Source organism: Lepisosteus oculatus, chromosome 15 (assembly GCF_040954835.1).
Source record: "Lepisosteus oculatus isolate fLepOcu1 chromosome 15, fLepOcu1.hap2, whole genome shotgun sequence".
Classification (NCBI taxonomy): Eukaryota; Metazoa; Chordata; class Actinopteri; order Semionotiformes; family Lepisosteidae; genus Lepisosteus; species Lepisosteus oculatus.
In genome coordinates, this window is record NC_090710.1 from 23,198,676 (window position 1) to 23,224,738 (window position 26,063).

At 34.4% G+C, this 26,063-nt stretch overlaps 1 protein-coding gene across 3 annotated transcripts in view; it reads left to right on the forward strand.

The window, feature by feature from the left end:
• The window catches only part of nme7 (NME/NM23 family member 7), an 80,129-nt gene that overhangs the window by 8,917 nt on the left and 45,149 nt on the right, over positions 1–26,063 (forward strand). For all 3 annotated transcript variants that reach the window (XM_015364196.2, XM_015364195.2, XM_015364194.2), the window contains 6 exons: positions 3,767–3,874; positions 7,503–7,669; positions 10,260–10,370; positions 13,586–13,636; positions 14,969–15,176; positions 16,733–16,838. In XM_015364196.2, coding sequence (XP_015219682.2) covers positions 3,872–3,874; positions 7,503–7,669; positions 10,260–10,370; positions 13,586–13,636; positions 14,969–15,176; positions 16,733–16,838 — 646 coding nt within the window. In that variant the 5' untranslated portion in view covers positions 3,767–3,871. The remainder of the gene's footprint in view (positions 1–3,766; positions 3,875–7,502; positions 7,670–10,259; positions 10,371–13,585; positions 13,637–14,968; positions 15,177–16,732; positions 16,839–26,063) is intronic.

Sequence of the window (26,063 nt, forward strand, 5' to 3'; positions counted from 1 at the left end):
CATACCCTTAGCTAATTAAATCTCTATTCAAATCCAGGCCAGTACAAATTTACTGAGTGCTCCTTCAATTTAACTTACTTAAAATTCTTTTCACCTAGCACTCTTTGAGAACTGTCCTTAGCTTCACATTTTGGGTAACAATAACTGCATTATGCTGTTTATCTGAAGGTGTCTCCAAACGGATCAGACTTCAGATTTATTCTTTTAGAAAATAGAACCAAGAAACAAGTGCTAACCAGTTAGGTGACATGCACTTTTGCACCAAATACACCAAAATGTTTATGAGGGTTAGTGGATGCTACGATAAATGCCTTATTTTGTTTGAAGGACAAGTTAATAACTTCCCTGCTTCGTACAGTCACTAGGATGATGTATGGTTGGGGATATACGGTGCCTTCTGTTATGTGAAAGGCAGTGCATCAAGTCCTGACAGTGACAGCTAGGTTACAGATAGAATCGGAATAAAGCAACCATCAGGACAAGTCCTACTTGGCACAAGGGGCCTGGTTATCAGTTTTAGCACAGTGAGCTTCAAAGTCTGATTGCAAAAGAACAAAAAAACTAAACAAAATGCATAGCATACACATAACAGGAAAGATCTTATTAGAAGTCGGATGAGCTTATGTTTGTTTCCAGTCAAAACACGTACATGCAGATACTGTACTGTGAAATGCTTTTAAAATAATTATTGGGTACAACGTGAATACACTGTGTTAATTCTTCAGAAAAGAGTTCCAAAGCAATTGGGAACAGTAAACAGTGGTTAAAAGTGCTATAGCATTCAAATAGTCCACAAGTAGTAATTCACTTTCTTGACTCCTATTTGTATGCTGAGAATTTAAACTGAATTGAAATGTTGTTGGGTGACACAGTGGCGCAGTGTTTAGCGTTTCTGCTTCGCAGCACTGGGCCCCTGGGTTCAATTCCGGACCTGGTAGGTTAATTTGGATTCTGGGAAAACCTGAATCCAAATCCAAAAATTCTGGTCCTGTGCTTGTCATTGTCTGCATATACTCTGAAGTATCCAGCCTTCTGCTGTTGCTTGTAGGGATAGGCCTCGGTTCCCCAGTGACCCTGAATTGGATAGAGTGGTTAGAAAATAAATGGATGAAATGTTTTTGTTGTTAAATAGGGAGCAAACATTTGAAACACATTGATAAGCATAAAGAACACACAGTAGTAGAAGAAAATAATAAAAGAGTTGAAGCACATCCATAAGTACCCAGCTCATCTAATTATTCTTTGGTTGTGCCTGAACAGAGGTTCTGGAGACTTTAATCAGTGTACTTTATTCTCAGTTACTGTTAAAACACCTTATAACTAGCTTTCTGGGTAAATGCCTTATTATTTTATTACTTTTTCCAAGTGAATTTAATCATAAAAATTGAAAACAAAACTTTTATTAAAAATATTGGTACAGACAATAGTGTTTCCATAAGAATTTGCTAGGCTGTGTAGTATCATCTTTTTATCATGCACTGCAGTTCTGAGCTGAAATCAGAATTAGTCCTAGTGTTGCTGTGACTTGATATCGGTCTTCCATGGAAGGTGTTAGTTTTAGACAATACAGTATTAAAAAATTCCTAATGAACTCTCTTAATTGATTACATTCTGTTATTGATATATCAACTTGATATTTTTTTTAGTTCAAATATTACAATACTGTATTGTATGCATCATAAGAATACAACACTCTTTGTTTTGGAGTAGTTGTAGGAAGAGGTGGGAGGTGTAACAGTTTCCTGTATTTACTTCTGTGACAGATGATCACGTTCTGAAAGAAGCAGGATTGTGTCATCACCTTATAATTGGGATCCCCCTCTGATTGTGTTGAGTCACCCTGTGAATGACAGAACTTGGCAAAAAAGAGAAGTGTAGTTTTCTTTTTATAGTCAAGAACACAAAGAAACAAAAACTAAAAGAATATCCAAAAAACAATCAAGATGTTCAAGGACAGAGTGTGTTATATTTTGACAACACACTGATTCTGACAATAACAACTTCCTGTTATAGTGGTTTAAACAGTTCCTCCATAGTTGTATTGACTTTTTTCCAAAGTCGTTTGAATTTCTCCTTGTGAAGTACAGTATGTTATTACACCAATAGACAGGGAAGGAGCTTTTTCTCTGTACACATTGCTTTCTCATCTCCCCACGTAGTTTTCCAACAGGCCTTTAACCTGTGGAGCATCAGATGCATTATTTGACAAACCAACCAAAATGTCCTTATTCTAGTTTTCGTAGTTTCTAGGGCCTTTTTTAAAAGTTTGGAAAGGTAAAGTGTAATGTACATTGTACAAATGGTTTTGCAGAAGTTAATTGGAACTAATAACTTATGGTTGTGAAATCCATGTACTGCAGTATAACCTTCATTAAGGCTTTTCTCTCCCATTTCTCAGGACATTTGAAATTCATTCTGAGGTGTTTAAGAATCCGTATTAAGTTAATGTTTTACAGAAGCAAGTAACTTGATGTTCTGTGGCTCTTCTTAACCTGGTCATTAGCATAGTGTGGAACATGGTGTTACAGATCAGGCTGTGCGCAGTTGATCTATGGAATTTGAATTCGTAAACCCCACCATACAGGCTGTGTAAACAGTGTTCTGTGCCTCCCCCAGTCATCACTCAGGTGTTCTTCTAAGATCAAGGTTATTGTTTTTTTCTCCATGCTTTCATTTTCTTCCTTGAATTCATGCAATGTGTGCTTAATTGTTCAAGTTAAATTAACAGCTTATTAATATAATATATAAAGTCTGTATAACATGCCCAGGCACTTATAAATATTAAATCAGCAAGGTGCACCGGGGGTCTTTATTATAACAAGTACAGTAAGTTTCTTAACACACCAAACTTATAGCTAGGGTTATTTGAAATATAATACCAGAGGTTTCAAGATTTTGTTTTCAAGAGGGTTTGTAATTTATGATTTGTGAGCCCTGTTTGGTTTTAACCTTAGTTCGGACCAAAGCCAGTTTAAGGTGACTCTTAAATATTATTTTCATGGGGAAATTGTGACGCAAGTAATGTTAGTTTGTAAGACACAAGTGTACTGCTCTAGTCAGTTACAGATTAAATAGTATCAAAATCATAATTGGTAGGTTCACAGTAAGCATACTCAAATTGTGTATTTCTCTAAAATTGAAAATTGTATTTGTATGATACTATAATATACATTAACTCCAGTGTACTGTGTTATCTCAAATCCTTATCTGTGCACATTTGACCTTCCATCCACAAGATGGCATACACAAATAAGCGGAATGGTAAATCCCTTTTCTGTACAGAATTCCACAATGACACCTAGCAAGACTAGTGAAGGTTAAAGAGATTTTTCAACTAAATCCTTGGTATTAAAACAAGCATTTAGAATTTCAATTTATAAAATGTATTAGAAAGAAATTACCTACTCTTGTATGTTGAAAAGAATCTAATCAAGTAATTATCTTACTGATATTAAAGCTGTTTGCTATGATTTGAACTAAGTGCGTCTGTGATCTTTCTATAAAAATGGCAATCGCTTAGCTTTAAAGGGACATGGGGAGTGAATGGTACTGCAGAAAAGGACCAGTGCTTCCCTTCTTAGTTCTTGGTATAAATACTGAGTAAGGAAAATGCATCAAATGGGGAAACAATGCAGCTTTATTAATTAGACTTTTCAGGATGTCTTTGAATGGAACCTGTGGTTCCCTGTTACACATGAATATACACTGTATAATGCACGTGTGTGTTTCAGTCATTAATGATTTGATGGTTTTCACTTCTTTTCAGAGTCAAGAAGAACGCTTTTCATTTCTTGCAGAATGGTATGATCCCAATGCTGCCCTCCTTCGACGTTATCAGCTTCTGTTTTACCCCAAAGATGGGTCAGTGGAAATGGTAAGATGAAAGCCTATCTGCTTAAATAAACACATTATGTTATAGTTTGGAATATACTAAAAATGTTTGTGCACTCATGTAAAACCTATAATGTAAGCATACTTTTAGGTTAAATTCAAAGTACGACTGAAACTGAACCTGTACTTTTTAATTTTTTTTAGATGATCAGTTAGTTCTGTCTCGGCACCATTTCTTTCCTAGTACGCAGACTGTAACTGTGATTCAGTGAAATTGTAGTCATGTTTTACAGAAGAGTAAATTGCAATCTTTTGTGTGTCATACTGCTACAAATTATTTTTTATGTGAATAAAAACTGATGTTTCTTGCACAGTCAGGTAGACATACTACTACATGATTGCGTATTTACAAGACAAGTGTGAATGTTTACACCCAATTTTGAATTTAACCCAACACACACTCCCTTCCCAGCCACACTGATCCAGAAATAACGAAGGCAAACAAAAGTCTGTTTTTGCTGTCAGGTTGATGGCCCCACTTTGTATTTTGGAAAGGAAACTGCAAGGTTTCAGTGCTACTGGGAAGTTAGTCACATAGCTATATATGTACTCAGTTTGTTCTGTTTAGTGAGATGGGATTATAGATGATAAATTGTAGTTTATTGATTATTCAGCCACCTTTTAGTTCTGAATAGGAAAATGGTACAGCTTGCCTTTGAACCTCATAGACTCATTTTCAATTCCTGACTTTAGCTTTGGTTGTGTGAATCCCTGTGGTGCCATTTGTTAGGTAGCCTGCTTCAGCCTGTTTTAAAACTTCAGTACACAAACTTCAGTAAAGGATACATTGGCAACTCTTAGATGTTCACCATTGTTCACCATTGTTCTCCGTGTACTTGTACAATTTTTAAAGGTCCACAATATATGGTTCCTATTCTACAAAAGAAAAATGTTTGGAATTCCAGGCTTTATACTGAAAATGATTCTGTTAATTCAAATTACAATAGATTAGAACATAATGACACGTGTTGATAATGTGGTGCAAACAACAGCAAGGAATACATGACTTTGAAAATACAATGTCTATAGACGTTAATATGAAAACGTCTGGTTGTGTTAAAAAGTATTTAAAAAAAAGTATGGGCTGAGTTTCCGACCATCTCATATTGCTAAGCATACTCACTGTGTATTTTTAGTATGCACTTTACAAGCTTTAGACCTTTTTTATTTTTGTTGATCCACTTAGTGAGAGGATTGTTACAAGCTTACTGAGCAAAAATGACAAATGAAACTGAATCATGACCAGTAGGAATAAAGGAATAACTTCTGGTAATAATCTCAGAAGTGAACCCAGCATAATCTGTAATCTTATCATTTTCCCTCAGACATTCTCATTCTGAAAAATTATACCTATACATTTGTATATAAGCGCAAACCTGACGTTTTACACATTTCTGCATTTAAAATTCAACAGGCCGCTCTGTAGTTTCATTTTTCAAAAGCAAAGCAGTTGACTGTTTAATTAAAATGATTAATTTTATTAAAATGATCCAAGGCAAATTGGAATATCCTTAAATGACCACTTAGGAAAAAGCTTTTATATTCAAATACACATTTACAAGGAGCTCCAACAAGGGGTTGGTCCCCCAGCAAAGAATGAAATCCTCGCATTTGTTGTGATATGTTTGTGCTGTTGAAAGTAGCATCTTTAATTTTTTTCAATGCCGCTCAAACATCTATTGTATTGCATTTAATAAAGTCTTGACTTGACTGACGGTTATTCAGTGTGTATTACTTTAAATCAGCTTAAACAGCTCATCCCCTTCCATCCACACAACTGAGGATATTGCAAATAGGCTTTGTAAAAGGATTTTCTTCACTTTGTATCATGCTTACAGTAATAGCCTTGAATGAGGTGATTTCAATTTGTGTCTCAGTGAGACAGAACACGTAGTGCATCCTTGTGTTAACACAGAAGCAGTGGGTGGAGGGCCTTTTCAGGTGATGGAGCACTTTAATGGATAATTTGTACAAGGTTTATAATTTCAGGGAAATATTCTTGTTATGTATGTATTCTCTACTTGAACAAGTAAGGGAAAATAGAGGGAAAAAATTATTTTAAATAATTTGGAAAGTTGTAATGTATTATGAAACCCCAGTCCAAAGTAATTTTACTTCAATTCTTTTAAATCACATATAGCATGAAGCATTTAGAGCTCATCAAGATTTTTTTCTGGGCGCTTGTTTGAAGCTCTGCTTTTTAGTCAGTCATGATTTTATACCATCTCCTTTTGTCACACCTGTGTATTGCTTAATCTTTTTTACATTCTTTTTTCATAATATTCATAGTAAAATAGAGCTTATTTGTATTGTTAAAAGATTTGTACTTTTTATATCACATTTTGTTAACCAGTTTTAATAATTGGTGTTCTTGGTGTGTATGCAATAAGTAAAGTATAAGAAAAGCAATACTGTAGTGCATGTACAAAACAGTGATCTGTTGCCTTTGATATATGCGTTACTTTAAATTTGCACACGCAGTATATATTTTGTTAAATCACTGTTGTAGATTTGTGACAACTTTATCTCATGTCAAAGCGTTTATACTCTTCCTGAAAGCACCCACCCAGCTGAACTAAATTAGCACTCCTAGCAGACTATACATGCTGGGACATTTGTTGTGAGCTGTTAATTATGTTGGATGGCGAATGGCTTAGTTTTTCGTATACAATATGCCTTCTTCTCTAAAGGCAAAGGTAAAAAATGGTCGATTTCTATAAAGCATTTTCTCACATGGTTTAATATATCCACTGTTTTTAAACTAATCTGTAATTTATTTAAAAAAAAAACAGAAATTAAAAGACATACATTAGAAATTCTTCAGAGATATGGAAGTTTTAAGAGATTCATATGTAACAGTATATTAGGGTATTAAGAAACAGAGACAGCAGGATTACCATTACCTGTTATTGAACCAAGGATCATATTACAGTTATTTCTTTTCTGTTTTTGATATGTTACATAAAACCTATAGACTGGAGCCAGGTAGATATTCCTCTAAAAGCCTATGACGTTAATCTCTGATTTAGTCACACAACCCTGGTGATCCAGATGGCAGGCAGCACTGAGAGGCATTGTCTCAAGACAGAATTTACCTTGTACTGGCAATGAATGTAGTTATCTCAGTGTGCTGAAGGGGTTCACTATTTGATAAGAGCGGAACGAGTCATTTTTCACTGACTAGTTTGATGCACTTTTTTGAGTGGAAATGAACCACTTTAAACATAAATCCTGCTATAATTCAGTACAGTGTAAGCAGTGCAAAATTGTATTTATTCCAAACAGTAAAAGCTGCTTCAAGTCTGCAACACCATGTTGTTAATTTGTTGTGTTTCGGGAATTTATACAAGAAAGTAAAACTTAAATGTATCAATGTTCTTGTCTGAAATTTGTTAACATTCAAATTAAGTGTTAGGAATTATTATTATTATTATTATTAGAATTATTCAGTTAGGTTATTCAAATGACTTTAGGAAGGCACATGTACTGTACAGAACTGCTAAATCTGTAGTGAATCTCATCACATATTTAACATAAAAGTATGTTTCATTGAATGTGTACTAAATGTGTTGAAATTTGAAATTGAAATCTGCCTCTCTCTTATTATGCAGTTTGATGTAAAAAATCAACGCACTTTTCTAAGAAGGACGAAGTATGATGAGCTGTGTCAAGAAGATCTCTTTGTGGGCAACCGTGTGATTGTGTTTTCACGTCAGCTTGAGCTGATAGGGTATGGGGACCAGTACACGGCAGGAAAGATGGGCAGCAAAAAAGAAAGGTAAAGTGGAACCATTAAAAAGCACAAGTTTATTATATACTGTATCTTCATTCAGCACATGCTCACTTGAGTCTGAGCCCACATTCACATTTACAGAACTCTCTCTGGAATCTGCCAGTCAGTGAACACCTTAAAGATGAAATGGCTACCCAAGGGGGAAAACAACTACAGCTTTAGAGCTTGCATGACATTATTCAGTTAAACGTTTGTAAAACAGTATGCCAGGCTGACGATTTGAAAGGTTTTTTACTTTGTCTCCATGCAGGGTCTCGTATTGATAGAGTAAGTATTATATTGATAGTGAATTTGTGATAGTGAATTTTTAATTTGCTGCACTTTTTTTACTGAAATTATTAAAATTAGTTCAGAAATGCTTGTGTTGTGTCCATTGCACGTTGTTGCACACTGTACTGTTTTATTAATATTAGTGCATATTCCATCTATTAGTTTGCATTATGTATACACAAAAATAAGATAATGTAGTCATTGTTAAATTAGCCAATATTTTCCCTACCTCTAGTGTAGAAGTTGAAAGCAAATTAATATATTTTTTAATTATTGGACATTAACTTTGAGGAAAAAAGATGACAGCAATTATTGCAAAAAAGCCTGGTACATCATTCCTTAAAGGTCTTTATTTAGTCCTTTTTAAAGGATAATGTATGGTTAGTATTCAGTCATACTCATTTGCAAAAGGTTTGTATAAACCATTCTCGATATTTCACTGGGTTCTTTTTTTTAAGCAGTATAGTTAATATAGGTAACTTTTAATAAAAATTAAAGCTAAATATATATGGTCGTATAAACCATTTCAATAATGATAATGCACTGCATGAATAGTTGCTGTCAGTGTTATATATAGTTGTCAACTACTGTCAAGGGATAATGAATCAAAAATTAATTTATATTCCATTTCTAAAATGGATAAAAATGCATTCTATGCTGCTGAAACGTTTCAATACTCAAAATGCTCTAGCTACCCAGAGGAAGTTAACACCTTCAATTTTTAAACTCAAAGCTTTTTGGCTTTGTGATGCAGTTAACATCCCTACATGTAAAATCCCTGGTTTGTGTCCTTGTAAGGCTTCTGTACTTCATAGCCATCTTGGCTCAAGGCTCCTGCAAAATCCAGCACAAGGTCAAGATAGTTGCTAATTACCAAACACATCAATTAAAGGTTAAACAGGTCACACTTAGTGTAGATAGGCTATAAATAAGCTTGGTGCTTTCCATTGTTTATATTGCGTGCAGTATTAATATACAGTAACAATACACAAGTTGTTTTCTTGTGTTCATTTGTTTACTTTCATCTGTAAAACATAAACATCTAGCAATTTTCTAACATTTCAAGGCTGGTAACACAACTGCAATACATGAAGAATAGATCCATATTTTCTTCAGAAACTGCAAATAACATGTCAAACACATCTTTTTTTCCCCGAAGGATAAAAATATCTCTCCCATTGCAGCTACATGTAAATTAATCAGGTGACATAAACCAATATTAAAGTTTTATGATTATATAATAGATAAATGGATAAAACATTGATAATGGATTTTGTTTGTGCACCAAAAACGTAAACGTTAAAATGGCCAAGCTGACGAGCTCAATAAAGATGAAACTAAAGCAGTATTTAGAGAGACAGACAAGGCGAAAGACTAATGTCTTTGAAAGTAAAATGGGGAGTAGCTGTAAAGACTATAAAATGGAATATATTAACCACAGCTATGAATTCTGTTTTTCTTTTATTGAGGTAATAGTTTTCTTTAAACGATAGAGGAAAAACTGATGGGCATGTGTGTTGAGAACTGCAAAAGAAAAGTGATTATTCCTCTTCCGTCTATGTGCATTTCTCAGGTTACAGTGAGGCCAGGCTAAGGCATCTCCTTTCACCTTAAATATATATTTCAATAAAGGAAATAAAAAATGTTTTTATAATAAATAAATGGTTAGTTAAAATACAGAGAGCTTTTCATGTGTAATATTCGGAATTTCTGATGTAATCTTCAACTAAGCGATTTCTTAACCATGCGTTTTTAAAACCTATGTTCAAAAAACCCCAATAAGATGCTTATTTCACTAAGGAATGATTAAATATAGTAACAAAAGGCATCGATGTTGTGTACTGATATCTGTTTTTATCTTTGTGTAGACTCTCATTATTCTCATTTTGTATTACCTGCTTGGACTTAAATTAAACCCTTTTGCTGTTGGCTAAATATTCATGGGTTTGTGACTGTCATGACAGGCCTTGATGACTGGCAATTTATTTTTCTTCCTAGCTCCAAAGCAGAGTAGCTGGTGCTGTGATGGTGATGACTCATACTCTGCAACTCTATGGGTTACGGTTATGCATACTAAACACTTATCAAAATCTCACATTCATCCCCATACTTCAGGGACTTCCCAAAAGTATATTAAACATATTTACAACTAGGCTCTGTAGAAAATTATAAAAAGGTTTAATTATTTTCACATGGTAAGAAATGTTTTCTTTTTTTGCAATTTCAGAATTGAATGTGTAAAATTATGAAAGCATACAATCTTATCATCCTGAAAAGGCATTCTTTGCTTTGTTTTTTTCTCTAGAACTCTTGCTATAATAAAGCCTGATGCACTGATCAAGATGGGCGACATAATTCAGATGATATATGATGCAGGCCTGATGATAATCAAAGCAAAAATGTCCAAAGTGTCATGGTAAGGAACATAATTTTGTACTGAGTAATGTATCTATCTGTTTGCACTCTTTTGCTAGAGAATCATTTTGTGGTTAAAGATGTACAGTATGATGATGATAATATGATTCTAGAGAATAGTCAACATGGATTTAGAAAAGGTAGGTCTTGTTTTAGTAATGTTCTTTTAGAGCACAACAGAGGTTATAAAACATAGCAGGCAATTATAATATGGAAAAGGGAATTTGATATGAAATATTTAAATTTTAGATTTTCAGAAGGCTTTTGATGAAGTTCTTCAAAATATTCTCAAATTACCTATGGTAAAGAATCAGGGAAATAACACATCCAGCATAAGACAGTTAATACAAATCTAACCAAAACTGAAAAATCCAAGTGCTTAATTGAATGATTCAATTGGAGTTTTGTCATTAGTGGAGTACTCAATGGGTCCGCTTTGTAATTTGACTTTGCAAAAATATTGGCTTTGCAGAATGCTTCGCAGAAATATTCAGACCCTTCCTATGGTGTCCCGTTTTGCAAAATTATAAAATGATACATTCCGTTTAATTAATATCATAGTATATTATTCAAATCCTTAATACTCAAATGGAAGACTTCCGTGGGTAACACGTTACAGTAAATGTTTGCAAAATTTAAAGAGAAAGAGGCAAAATAAGACGGAGGCCATTCAGCTAATTATATGGCTCATTAAGGTAAATTTGTGCACCTAAATTAATTTATAAGTTCCACAGGAAAGGGTTTAATACTTACACAACCACATTGTTTCCATTTTATGTTTCATATTCACTACAACGGTGCATAGGTTTGAATACTTTATGAGGCACTAATACAAATGAAAAATGGAAAAGGCATACTTACAGTACTCCTCAGTTTTTGAAAAATATGCAGATTAAAATTACATATTCCATAAATCTTACAAATATCCTTATAGTGAAGACAGCAGGAGAGAATAATGTTTAAACAGCAAAGCACATAAAGACCGGAAGGCTGTTTTGTTTGGAACTTTGAGCAACCCTGCTGTTTAACAGTTCATCATCATTATAAGAGCATTGCAGTAAGGTGATACATAACATAAGTAAAGTGAATGTCAGAAAATTTTAATTGAAAGTAAAAGAATGAGTAAGTGTTTACAGTATGTTCTGTGCTTACCTCTGGAAACAAAAATATACAAATTAGCTGAAGCTATTTTTTATGATGATGATTAAATTATGATAGCCTGTTATGGCTCATGACCTTAAGAAGTCAGATTAAAGCTTACGAAATATATTCTTTTGTGGAAAATACTATGCATTTTCATTCAATTTAGACATTTTCCAAACGAAGATACAATCTTTAGTAATATGGGATAGTAAAATACAGGTAATAATTTAGTTTGAAGAAAATCTGTATTTTGCTGTGATCAGCACTGACAATTAAACCATGCATTACATGGAAACAGCTGATCCAAGTTGACTATTTTTTTCCTTTCAAATAGCTGAGTTGCAAGTTTAATAGCTGTGAGGCTGTATGAGACATTAAAACCATTAGCTTGAGTGCAAAATTAGCTCTGGGTTTTTTAATTCCAGATAAAACTATTTTTCAACAATTCTTTTCTCATTTTTGAGCTGACATATTTTTTGTTTTCAGATATAACTCTGGAGGAAAAAGGTATATATACATATATTTGAGCTTTTTATTTCTTAGTATTCATACATTTAGTACCCCTTTATTACTGGATGTAAATCTTTTCACTTGCTTTGTGTATACTTTCTGCATGTCCAATTTGTATTCCTTTCGTAACGGGAGAAAAACTAAGTGCATGCAGTTGGATGTGTTTCCTTGCATCAGGGGTTGTGTGAAACTCCATACATAAGATTTAAACCTTGCCACAGTCTTGAAGGGCAGTAACCACTGCAGCCTGAGCTGTTTCAAAGTCCAACCTACAACTCTGTCATGAGGTTGATCCAATGTCATTATTGTAGCAGGGACCTGATTGCACCTGCTAATTTTTTACCCTCAGTAGTCTCACTAACTAATATTTCTGTTTTTCTAGGAATATCCAGTATTTCTGAGATTTAACCTTTACACATTTTTTTATTTTGTGTAATATGTGTTTTCTAAGTATTTGACTTACTGTTCATTGAATCTTCTTGTCCTGGCAGTAATTTATATGATAGTTCATATGAATATCAACATCTATATGACTGTTACTTAGGTAATCATTGACATAGACCATTACCTATTATAAATCCAGTGGGTCCACTTTTCTTTGCTGTTAACTTTATGGCAATGCCCTATGTAATTCATTTGCTATGAAGTAGATAGTTTACCTGCAGGGAAAATGTTAGAGGTGTAATGTACACTTTTTTCTAATACTGCTTTCTAAGCATATTTTAACAATCCACAGAAATAAATATAGTGATTTTTGTATATCCAGAAACGCATAAGGTCAAACCACACTTTCTGAAACCACACCACTATTGTATAAAAAGTTGCCCTCCTTGTATTGTCATGTTAAAAGATTTTGTTATACATGTTGTTTTGTGTTGAACCTAGGTCCTAAGAACTAAAAGTCTGGAAAAGATAAGGAATTACTAGACCAATTCACCTACTGTACATTCAGTAGTGTTTGTGTTCATTCTTCAATTCATGTGGTAATATTGGTAAGCCATACATTGGCTGCCCAGATTTTACGTGCAGAACAAATATGACACTCTTAAATTTAAACTTAGTGTTGCTTTGATGAGAATTATTTCTCTTATTAGAATGAGAAGCACTTCATGAAGAAATCATTTACCTTAAATGTAACTGTACCTTAAAGTCAATTACATTTCTCAATGCACAGGCCTAGTTTGGGTATTTATATTATATAATCTGGCAAAGGAAATATGTTATATAAGAACAATATAAATTGTTCTTAATCTTTCGCCCTATATCTTATTTAAGATGACTTCCTATATAAATAATATAGATGTGGTAGATTTACTCACTCGATTTACTCTTATTATATGGTTGAATACAACTGTATAAAAGAATATATTCCAAGGAAACTACTAAGAGATTTTTTTTGTCTGTGAGAGGAGAAAAACGTCATTACCTGAGCGTAAATTCTTGCTAACCAAGTGATTTTTTTTGTCATGCTGGTGCTGTGCTGTCAGCTGAAGGTGACAAGCAATGCAGGAGCTAAAGGACTCACTTCATAACTCATTAACTATTTTTATGGCTTTCTTTCAGGAAAGAGGCAATGGACTTTTATGCAGAACATCAGTCAAAGTCTTTCTTCAAGTGAGTGTTTCCTGAGTGAATAATTGACCTTTCTTTAGGACTGGGGTTGAGATTTCAAGGAGAACTGAAAGCCACACCATAGCCATCAGCATTCCCGTGACATTGCTGTGACTTTGCAGTATTTTCTCTGTATTGTCTACACCAGAAAATCGCTGCCTTATAGTTTTGCTGTGAAATTGGAGTAAACATTTCCTGCCAGGGATTTGTTAAAAATGCTGATAAAAAAGGAATCAAAATGTCATATTGGAAACGCACGTGTCATTCACATTCAAAGAGTTTGAGTCAGGTAACATCATGTATTAGTAAGTTTACATTGCTTATGTAATTACAGCATCTGCATCCCACTTCCTTATTTTTAATTTTAGTCAGACATTCAGCTTTGTTTTCTAATACTGTACATGTCTTTTAATCCTTAATCAGTGATTTTCCCTTCACCCATATGGAACATACATTTTTGTACCTAACACATCAGTAGAAATCAGACTTTGGGTTCTTCTTTTTACTGTTTAAATAAAGTTTAGGTATGGCCTTAATATTTCTGATTTTTCCAATTAAGTCAGAATTCACAAATAAGACTTGGATTTATAAAGTTACTACAACCTTATGAAGAACTGAATATTCAGTGCTAGATTGCATATTTAAAATGCTGTATTAGATTCCTTTTTTTATCTACAATTGTTTTCACTTTATTTCTCCTCCATACAATTTGGGTGTCATTGCATGACAGACAGATAAAAATGCATGTCACCTATGAGATGTGCATTTTCAAGCCATAAACCTTTTTTCACATTTTGAGCTCTGTTGCATCTGATCGTTTGCATTGCATCAAATGCTTAATATTAGGAGCCATAGGAAAATCCTGATCTCTCTGTATGCCATTGCTGCAGAATCCAGTAATTGATCTTTATAACCAGAGTATTTGCTATACTTTAATTATACATGAAAAGTAAAGTAGCATTTAGGACATTTTTAGTCTCTTGTGCACCACCAAGTACTAGATATAAACAATTGTTTCGTCAGATGGTCCTCTTTCACCAGAGATTCTTAATTTCTCTGTCTTTTACACTAAAATAACTAAATTTTATATAAAGAACAGTTGGATTAATGCACGTCTCCATGTGTCTTTATCATATGTTCCACCATTAAAGCATAGGCTTTGGTCACCATAGGAGGAGGTAAAAAAATATCCATTAAGATATACCATAGCTGGTACCTAAAAGTTAATGCATTTTGTAAATCTGACATATTAGAAGTCAGAAGTGTGATATTGATAAGACTGATTGTTCTTTTAACTAGACAGGTGATGTCTGTAAATCTCTCTCTGGTCTACAGTAATCTCATGCAGTTTATGACCTCTGGCCCTGTTGTTGCCATGGAGATAATGGGGGATGAGGCCGTGGCTGCCTGGAGGAGACTCTTGGGACCAACCGATTCAAGTGTGGCTCGCAATGAAGCACCAAACAGCGTGAGGGCAAAGTTTGGCACAGATGGCACCAAGAATGCTGGGCATGGGTCCGATTCACTTGCCTCAGCAGCAAGGGTATGTGTGTTTTTGGGGACCATAAAGAAACTGTCGGTAGTACCACTGTTTATGCCATGTTCAAAGTTTGCAAATACTACACCAGATATTGGAAGAGGTACAGATAAATGAGCAAATATTGTGAAACTTTTAAAAACATTCTTGTGTTATAAAAAATATTAGCCATTTTGGTTTAGATTCTAAAAGTTTGATGGTGTACAAACATTAAGCTTTTCATATTACCTACATATCTTTTTTAAAATATGTACTGTAATTAGTTAAGTCCCATGTGTCTGATCTATATCTGTATCTCCTATGCACTTTGTGTTGTAGAGATTTGTTTTGAAAGGCAGTAACATGTTCAACACAAGTCTTTTTTTTATTTATTGGTTTTAATATTAGTGAATTGCTTGTCATAATTTGCACTGTTATAATTTTTGCCGATACATTATTAGGATGTTTTATGTAACATTTTGATTATACCCCTGCACAGTAGCTTTCAATAACTATTATTGGAACAAGTAAAGGTTTATTCCATGCTGAAAAGAGAAGAAAAACACAGAATTTCGGCTGTGGAGCCTTTTTCGGTATGACCACACCCGAAGAGGTTGTGTTTTTCAGCATGGAATAAACCTATACTTGTTCCTTTGCAGCCTACGCATGTTGATGCAGCTACCTACGTGAATAACTTTTAATGTCCTATAAAAAAGAATATATTTCTTTGACCTGAAAAGAAACTGTTTCTTTTGCCTAAATCTCAAAGGTATAGGTATGTCGTTAGTACAGTTGTATAATATGAACTGTGCCAAAGTAGAAGGAAATTGCTATTTTAATGGTTTTTCAGGGGATTTCAGTTATGTTTGGAGGTGAGCATCTACACTACGTCTATACGTATGTATGTGTACCTAATAAAGAGTTAATTGAGTAATTTCCATAACCCACTTCATATTGTCATTATTTTAAGAAATGCTTTTGGTTTTCCTATGAAGACGAACTAGAAACAAACTTCTGAATTAAATACCTATTGAATTTGCCTTATACAACTAAAACAATCAGAATCTGAAGATGAATAAGCATAATGACCTGTCTGCCTGTGATTGTATAATAGTTGGTCTCACAGATCAAATTTTAAAATCCTTTAGGAGCACCAGCTTTCTAGAAGTTAATGCAAAATAGAATATTAATATAAATATTAAGCTTATCTAATTTTAATCTTGTGAATCTTTTTTCTATACATATCAGATTCTTACCCTGTATATGTAAATCTGATTCTGAGTCTACACAAATAGAGATTCTTTTCAGGCCTTACCTTTTGTTATTATGTTCTGTATTGTTTCTAATAAATTCTGTTAAACTGTTTTAAGAGCAGAAACACATTTCTTCTTATTCCTGTCATTCACTGCTGTTTTCTTTTTGAAAAAACATGTAATGTGAGATGTTCTGAGATAATATTTTTTATTTGTCCTAATTTTTATTTTCCGTAGACACCGCTTTTGTGATATGATGATTTTCAAACTATTCATTACAAACTCTATAAAGACGTTCCTGCTATTTATTTTTCTACTTTTTTTCCTCAGGAGCTGGAATTTTTCTTCCCATCAACTACTGGTCGTGGCCCTTCCAACACTGCAAGATTCACAGATTGCACGTGCTGTGTTATTAAGCCACACGCTATCGCAGAAGGTAATCTATTGTTAAATGTATGGTATTACTTACCATGTCCTCTAGGTTAAAGTTCAAGTCTTCTTTTGCACCTTTGTCTATGTTGTGATATGTCAAATTCAGTTGAATATAATGGATATAAATTATATTACTTTGTTTATTGAAAACTTCCTGTAAATGGGTTGTTTTATATTATTTCATGTGTCTCCAATGCAAAGGGATGCACTATATTTTTCCACTTGTTGGAAAGCTGTATACTCCAGTGCAGTGACATTAAATCTTTAAAGCCAGCATTGGGTGCTAAATAAATGCTAAAGGGTTTTCCCACTCCACTTCAATCTGTCACAAAACAAAACTCAAGCAAAGTTCAGGACAGATTAGTTCAATATATAATAATTGTGAGCACCAGGACATCTCTGTAATGCTATACTACTGATTCATAAATTATCTTCTCAATGCATCCTCCTAAGCCAGGAAAGTTGTATTGACTTTTTTAAGCATACACAGTGCAGTGTCTGTGGACATTCTGATTGTCTGTATGCAAACACCAGCTTTGGGCAAAGGCATCCTTGCAAGTTACTATGGAGCAATATTCAACATTGAGAAATGTCATTTCTCCATGCTTGACTCTTAAAAACTAAAGTACCAAACTTTGCCCATGGGCACTATATACTGTAGTGGGTTAAGTAACATGAAGAATGATTAGAAAATGTATAGATAAGTGAGAAAAGATAAAAGACTGTAGATGAATAAATAAAAACATTGGTAGTGTGTTTACATAACACATTGTACAACGTGATTATTGTTGGGGTTTCAGAAATAAATGAGGATGTGATGTCCGCTTAAAGAACCATATTTTTCCAGGGAAGAAACAGTTAACAGAACACTTGTTCTTTGTACAGGACATATTACAATATTAAGTACTCTCTGTTCTTCCTCCTTATTGTTTCTCTGGTAAAGTTAATGTTTCTTTCTTTAAACAAATATTTTTTGGGGGATGGTTTGACCCCTTCTGCCTTTTCTCAGTCTTTTTGTGTTGTACATTGATAAGAGTGTGTCATCACCTGAGTCATTGCTTAATTGAAACCAGCTTTTACGTCGATTTGCTACAAATCCATGGTCTGATCTTTGTGTATTAAGCATACCAGTTGCCTGGTGACCTGTGAAATCACGGAAATCCTCTGAACTGAGCAGACCTGGATCAGGTTTTTTGCAAATGCTGCTACTGGGTAGTTGTTATTGTACTAAGTTCCTGGGACATGAGTCATTTACTAAACAAAAAATGTTTTTTCACAATAGTGAAACCTTTTTATTCTAACACCAGTAGCCACAGTCTATATCTATTTACCCCTAATTACAGTCTATATCTAACAAGTTACATGTATGTGAGGTGTTTCTTTACTAAAATCTGCTTCATGCACTGGGCATTTACTCTGTGCTTTGTAATACTTTCAAATCATTAAAAGAAGCTAAAGATTCAGAGATAACTACATGATAACATTTGTTTTTTAACTAGCTTTCTAATTTACTCCTGGATCACATCCAGTTTCTAATGTTTGTGCTGAACAAGAAAGTGAAGGATTTTTAGCAAGAAGAGACTGTCTATCACTCATGTATTTCTTATGTACTAAAACATCGTTCTAAATCATGAGTATGTCAGAAAACAAGACCACAATCTGGATGATACTGTTCATAGTTTAACTATATTGTTTTAGTATTTTTATATTGAGCAATGAGAATGTGTGTACTAAAATGCAAGGCACTAAAAAACAATGCAGGCATTTCAGATACTGCTCTTTGGTCATGTTGGCTTCTAGGATAGGATTTTGATGTGTTAAAATAATAAATTGTGACAGTAAAATAAACAAGAGTGATTTAGTCATGTGACTTTAACCAGTCAGATATGGACTTGTCTGTGTCTTAGGTAATTATGGAACCCCTCTTAGATGAAGTTTGACATGTGTAGCCTCTGTGGAACCTGATAGTTCAATGAGTCATACAGGGGAGCTACACATGGTAGCCTTATAACAATCTTAAAATGAAAGAGGCTAAATTAAATGAAATAAATACCAAAAGCACAGAGTTCATGTCTGACTGGTGATAATCAAATTGAATTGACTCATTTAACCATTAGGTACTGCAGAGGCTTTGTGTCTTTCTTACAACTCATAACTTTCCTGCCTATAAACAGTGAAAAATAAATTGTCAGGCCATAATTTAGATGTGTGGTGTCCAGTCCTGAACTGGAGATGTATTTGCAGCTTTTCATTCCAACTCTGCAGTTAATGAGCTCAACCTGTAGGTTATTCTTTTAACTGTAATGATTTTCTTCCAGCTCCCATGTGCTGCTGCTTTCAAGAGACCTCAAAAACCCACAGATACACAGGATTGAACACCACTGATTTAGACTGTAACTGGGCTCACATTTTACTTGATAGATTGTGTGAACAGTATGTTTTAAACAGAGCCTCAATAAAAGACAAAAAATCTGGTGGAAAACAACAGACTGCGATGAAAAATACATCAGCATTTGTACAAGACAGTGCAGATTGCTTTGTGGGATAGACTAATGATAATCCTTACAGAGAGAGCATTGAAGATTCTGTGATATCCATGTATTGTAAACCATTTTAAAGTTTTCTTCTTAATTTTATTCACTTCAAACAAAAGGACTTAAAAAACTGTTGTGTTATCCAGACTTTTTAAATTTAAATTCATTTTTGTGCCAAAAACTTAAGAAGTTACAAACAAGAAGAAGGTGTTTAGTTGATAGTGTGAGGATCTCACCCTACTGCCATATATAACAAAATGTCAGGGTATCTGCTTCAACAACTTTGTTGGATAGCTGGTTCCAGCTATGAGGTCACACACCCCAAAAAAACATAATAATGCTTAATAATAAAACTTAAAAACGTAATAAATCAGTCAATATTTCCAGATAAAACACATATACTGGTGTGAAAATAAGTCAAATAATTATTACAGTTATGAGAAATAAATATTGAATGAAATCCGACAGTGGACAGCACAGTGTCACGGTATCATAGCTGCCTTGCAGCACTGGGCTCCTGGGTGCTCTGGGTTCCTCTGCCAGTGCAAAGGTATACTGGTTATGGTAGGATAACTGGCTTTCTGAGGTAACTGGCATGATGTGTCTGTGCTCTGCGATGGGCTGGTGACCCCTCCAGAGTGTATCCCACCATTTGCATTGGATATTGGATAAAGTGGTTAACAAATGGGCGGAAGAATGAAACCTGGGAATTCTAGAAGCTGTATTTTGTACATATATTCATGTTATCATTGTGCTCCTAGTTAGTTGATCTCTTCAGTATATGCACTACATCATTTATTAGTAATCATGTAGGCAGTTATTTAGAACATTATACCACCATTTAAAATTCCCTAGTTGCAGTTCATGCTTTTCTATATATTTCTTTTGCAAAAAAATGATTTTACATACAAGCACAACAAATAATAAAGAGCAATGCTCAAATTGTTGGTGTAGGAGATGAAGGAATTAGTGACAATTGTTTAAACTTAAACGGGAGTGTCTCTAGTACAGTTTCAGAAAGAATAACAAGAAGAATTCTCCATTCTGCAGAATGCCAAAGACAGCTAAAGATACATTTAACTCTATGATCTTTATCTTTCTGATGGGCATGATCACTTTGTCCACTACAGTGTCTGTGTGTCTGTGTGTCTGTGTGTCTGTGTGTCTGTGTGTCTGTGTGTCTGTGTGTCTGTGTGTCTGTGTGTCTGTGTGTCTGTGTGTCTGTGTGTCTGTGTGTCTGTGTGTGATTAAACAGCTCCTGTTTTATATCTAGTGGCTGTGCAGTTCTGTTTGTATAGATAACAAAATTAAACAACAGGTGTCAGCTCTTCTTTTTAAATGGTTTGTTATCGCACTCTGAAATTTCTAAGGAGGAGCTGTCTTCCCTGTGGCTGTTGCCATTATGAAGAATTCAGGTGGGTAGCTGCGTCAGCATGCGTAGGCTGCAAAGGAACAAGTAATAGGTTTATTCCATGCTGAAAAAAAGAAGAAAGAGAACACAACGTTTCGGCCATGGAGCCTTCTTCAGGTCTTCACACCTGAAGAAGGCTCCACGGCCGAAACGTTGTGTTCTCGTTCTTCTTTTTTTCAGCATGAAATAAACCTATTACTTGTTCATTATGAAGAATTGCCTCTCAAGCAGTCTCTATCTGTTAACAGCAGTCAGTGAATTTCAGCTTGCTTGTACTCTCAATATGTTTACGTGAACTGGGTCACATTTTGCATTTTGGTTCATTATAGTCTACTTTAAATGTGCCTCACAACTTTGAATAATTTATTTTGACATACATACAAATATTTGGACATTAACCATATACAGATATGGACTTGGTCACATTATGATCTTCTTCATCAGCTTCAAAGTAAGATCATGGTAACACAGTTGGTTTGCATATCACGAGTGATAAAAATATATGTTATATATATGTTAAAAATTATTTTTGCATAAAGCAAATAAGATTTATGTTAACTGGCTTTATAATAATTTTTTGATTAGTGTTGAATAAGGTTTGGGATATATAACCGTATGTGCAAAAGTGGCAAGTGCTTTTTCTTTGTAGGAAATCCTTGATAGTGACCTTGAAATAAATATCCCACCTTACTGTTTTGTCTTGTGACAAAATTGTATTTTTATTAATGTGACTTTGATTAAAGTCAAATTTTAAAGTTTTCCTTATTCTTTTCTTTATAAATGTTGGAAAGATATAATTTGATTCTTTATCACTTTTTGCATTAGATCAAGGCTGCTTTTCAAATTATTGAAGCGTTGAAGCATGCTTGAAGCATTTTTCCCCTGCCAGTTAAATGAGCTCTGCAATCTATCCAGAAATTACATATCCTAATCATTTCAGGATGTTTTTATAGGAAATAGAACATTTAGATGTAAATATCCTGAAGCACTAGGTTGCAATCAGAACTGAGATGACTGTTACTGTAATAAGCTAAATTAATTTATTCAAAGTAGTTTGACATGTCATTAACTGAGTATAATCAAAAGTAAGCATACAGTGCCCTCCAGATGTATTCACATCCTTGATGAAATAAGAGTAAAATAACTCAGAGAAAGTTACAAAGTAGATAATGTCTTGTTTAAAACAATTCTGAAAATGCTGTACCTTAATCATAGTAGTGTTTCAAGGAGAAAAATCATATTTGTCATAATTGAATTCCAGAGAACACATTTATTTGCACTTTTAATATATTTAAATAAATAATAAAACCTACAATAGCTTTCTGCTCTTTTAAAGTGCTTCTAGAACTTCGCAGGTTTCCTCTATCACCTCTTGTATAAAAGAAGCTAGCACACAGAAGACATTCAGTAGTAGCATGCATTAACATGCTTAAGATCAGACAGCTCAATGGTCATTGACCTTCACAAGCTGGGTGTGGCTATAAAGGTACAAAACTGAAGCTACTTTCTACTGCAGTGTTCATTATTAAGGAATTTAAGGTTAGTGGTATAATGACAAACCTACCAAAAAGAAGGTGCATTTGCTTCGTACCCAGAGTCATAGGTGCAGTAACTTGTTAATTCAGCGCAGTTACATCCACATCTGCATGTTCAAAAAAACAATTTACAGCGTGTATTACAAATAAAGAAGGGACCAAGATGAGTTTTCATATTCAGGAAATTGTGATGTGAAATGTGGATTTAACTGATATTTGATAAAAAGATACTCCTGTGCATATAATGGAACAAAAATATTTAGTGCATTTTTTCAATGTCTCTTAGTATATATGTAATGATAATTAATTCTGGCCTTAAAAACACCATAATCCTGAAAGATGTTTCTAATATATGTATATATGCAAATGTATATTTACTTGCAAATATAGATGCCTTTAAAATGAGTCTCTTTTTTGCATGTGGCAATGTAGTACAATCCCTCCTAATATATTCAGAGCTAGGCCTCCCTTTAACCTCCATGTGAGTGAAAGGATAAGATCTAGATAAACCTGACTGAAGCTAGATCAGACCAAAATCAGCAGCATTTTGTAATCTTGGTAATGATTTGCTTCAGCTCCAAGCAGGAAGCTAGTTATTGATTTTCTTTCTTTTAGTTCTATTCGCAATGCTTGTGGCCTTTGTAAATATGTTTTTTAAATAGGTGTAAGCTCTGATATTTTTCAAAGGTTGGGCTAATGTTGCTGAGTCTGCACTTGGTTGATTTAGTTGAAAAATAATAATTATAGTTCTTAATGCATTGTACAGTAATCTGTCCCCACCCTCGACCAAAGTCCTTTGTTATAATAGACTTACTATAACTGGTGCAGTTCGTTTAGAGACATTCCCTCCCTGAAGTCACAAACCAATGGAAAATCACGGCTGCCTTTATCTCAAGAAGCATGGGGTTTGGTGATCCTAGTCCTGACGGGAATAAAAAAACATCTGTCGCTAGGCAGTGGGAACACCATATCCTAGCAACAGTGGTACCTGCAGCTGAAACATGACGCAATGATCTAAGCCATGTGACACATGGTGCAGCTGAGTGAGTTTTGTGTCTGTCTTCTTTTCTGGGAGGACACAGAGGACAGATGAAAGTGTAATGGAGAGATAACTGAAGCATGACCTAAGATGTGTTTAGCATATCATTTAATGTAGGAGAGGCTCCAGGAAATGATTGATTTTAAAAATAGCTGCAGTTTGTATCCGGCATTTTTTTTTGCATATTTAGATAATCCTACTGGATCTACGTTTCTTCACATAAATATGTGTATGCAAAATGTTTCAGTTTTAACAGAATGCATTTTTGTGTTGTATAAATAATGTTTATTAGAAAATTGCTTTGATCACTGATTTTAGTCTGTTGTGGTCTTCTGTCCCAGAACCATGATCTTCACAATTTGTTCTCAAGCCTACATTCTTCCTGTGTAGTTTTTTACTCTGACTTTATAAGGCCTATGTGTGCCAAATGATTAAAATACAAGTGCTGGATAGGACTCTGCAAAAATATCTCTCTTTGAAAGATTGTACGCTTAATAATATTATAAATGGGTATTTACCTCAAAGAGCTGGGTTTGTGTGGAGAGCAGGTAATTTTTTAAACCTAAACAAATGCATTTGTTTCTGTAATCTCCATGTGCTTTTTCATTATCTGAAATCAGCAATTTTATTGTGCAGAACTTGGTGACAGAGCATGGCTTACATGTACAGTAGTATTATTGTACAGAACTCTCAGTTTTGTGAAAGCTCTCATGAATACAATTGTGTTATTATATTGCTCCTCTCTCACACAGAATATTGTGGGAGTCTGGAGCCAGGTTCCAGGATGTGTTAGAGTCCATGCAATCCTTCAGAAAGACAGAATTTTTAGAATTACAGTATAAGCTACTTGCAACCAAATGAGTAAGATGATTTTACAAATGTTTTTCAAATCAAATAAAACCAATCTAATCTAGATTATATCCATGTAAATTTAATGCAGCTACTTTTAATCAATTATGATTTTAGAGCTCTAAATGTCATAATTATTGATTTGGGCTAGGTGTTGGAATACTTCAAATATAAATTTAAAATACAGTAAGTCAGGTTCTGAATTATTTTATGTATTATGGGTATAATATGCTAGCAATAAGGACATTTACAAGAGACTATGGTGATTAAAGAATATACAGCAAGCATTGTGACTTTATCAGTCAGTTTAATGCATAAGAGAGCAGGTGCTCTGAGTGGTTCATCATGTCATAATGAAAGAACAAACCTGGTAACATGACACCCAGTTACATGGGAAAAGGGAACAGGTGGAAGGAGACTCATTCAAATGGTTTAATGCCCCATTGTCCCCATTGTTTATCCAAAGGGAAGGTGATATTATTATGGAGGGATAAAGAATGTACTGTATAGTTGCATGTCTTCAATAAAAGATAAACAGGAGGATTTTGAGCTGTATGTCCATCACATAGCAAGGTTTGATGTAAATTTGAATTTTCCATAATATTATCCAGCCTTAAGTTTATTTTTTAAGAAGGGAAACACAGTGTACATTTGTGGGCTACCACATCCGTGTATTGCGTATACAGTACGTGCAAAATAAAGAAATAAAAAATAAAGAAACAGCAATACACCAAATAAAGCTAACAACAATACACTAGATAAAGAAAGCTAGATGTCAAAATGTACAAGTTTGTATGTCCTGATCTCTGTGACTGACATATCAGATGTATAGCTTTTGGTCCTAAAGGCTGTCTTCCATACATCCAACTTTGTCTTATGGGATGTCCCCTCTCTGTCCTTGTCAAGCCTCTGGCCAATACTACAAAGTTAGTTTCCCTGAGAATCTTTTTGTCCTTTTGAAAGTTCTTCCTAAAGCTGGAGGAATGTAGGAAGTCCCCACTGTACAACTGGGTTATGTACCAAAGGTTTGAAATGTGTTTTTGCCACAGAAACAATGTTAGAAATGGTGATAAGGTCATCAAACTATCCCACTAAAAGCTATTTAACACATAATACAGCTGAAACTCTGATTGGTATGATTCCAGAATGTGATGTGATGGTGTTCTCTGAATGCCTTATTATGTCTTAATTTTACTTCAGAAGTTTTGGCTTTCCTTTACCTTGATACAAGTGTATCACTGGCACTACTCTTACACTTATAATAAATTATTAGGGTCATTTATCTGATCACAAATGGAAGGAAATGCTGATTTTACCCAGAACGCAACCAACCAGCAACTAAATAGTATGCGGTACTATATCTTCCACTAGTAGTTCCTAAGAACGAAGACTTGTTAACTTTTGTAGGTTTGCATTCATATACCCAGATTATTAAAAAAAATAGAGATTTGTCAAGTTGATTTTTTATTACTCATTTTCCCACAGTTTTAGAAGTGAATTCAACATGCAAAAGTCTACTTATGATTAAGATAGTATAATTGGAGTAGGTGAAGTAAGTTAAACTACATCCTAGAGCAGCAATGCCTTATCCGGCCAGAATGTATTTTGGTTTCTGTTCCATTAAGAGTACTAGGGAGCACGTGACTCCCCTGGATGGGACACCAGTCCGTTACAGGGATTACCCCCAGAAATGTTTCTCCCCATGTATCCAAATAGGTAGTGGACTGGAGCAACCTGCGTAAACCACCTCAGTTGATACAGTATCACCATCAGGAGGGGGAACTTGAACTCACATCCTGCCAAGTATAGGGCGGTGTGGTGGCTCTGTGGCTAAGAATCTCTGCCTGTGGCTGAAAGGCTG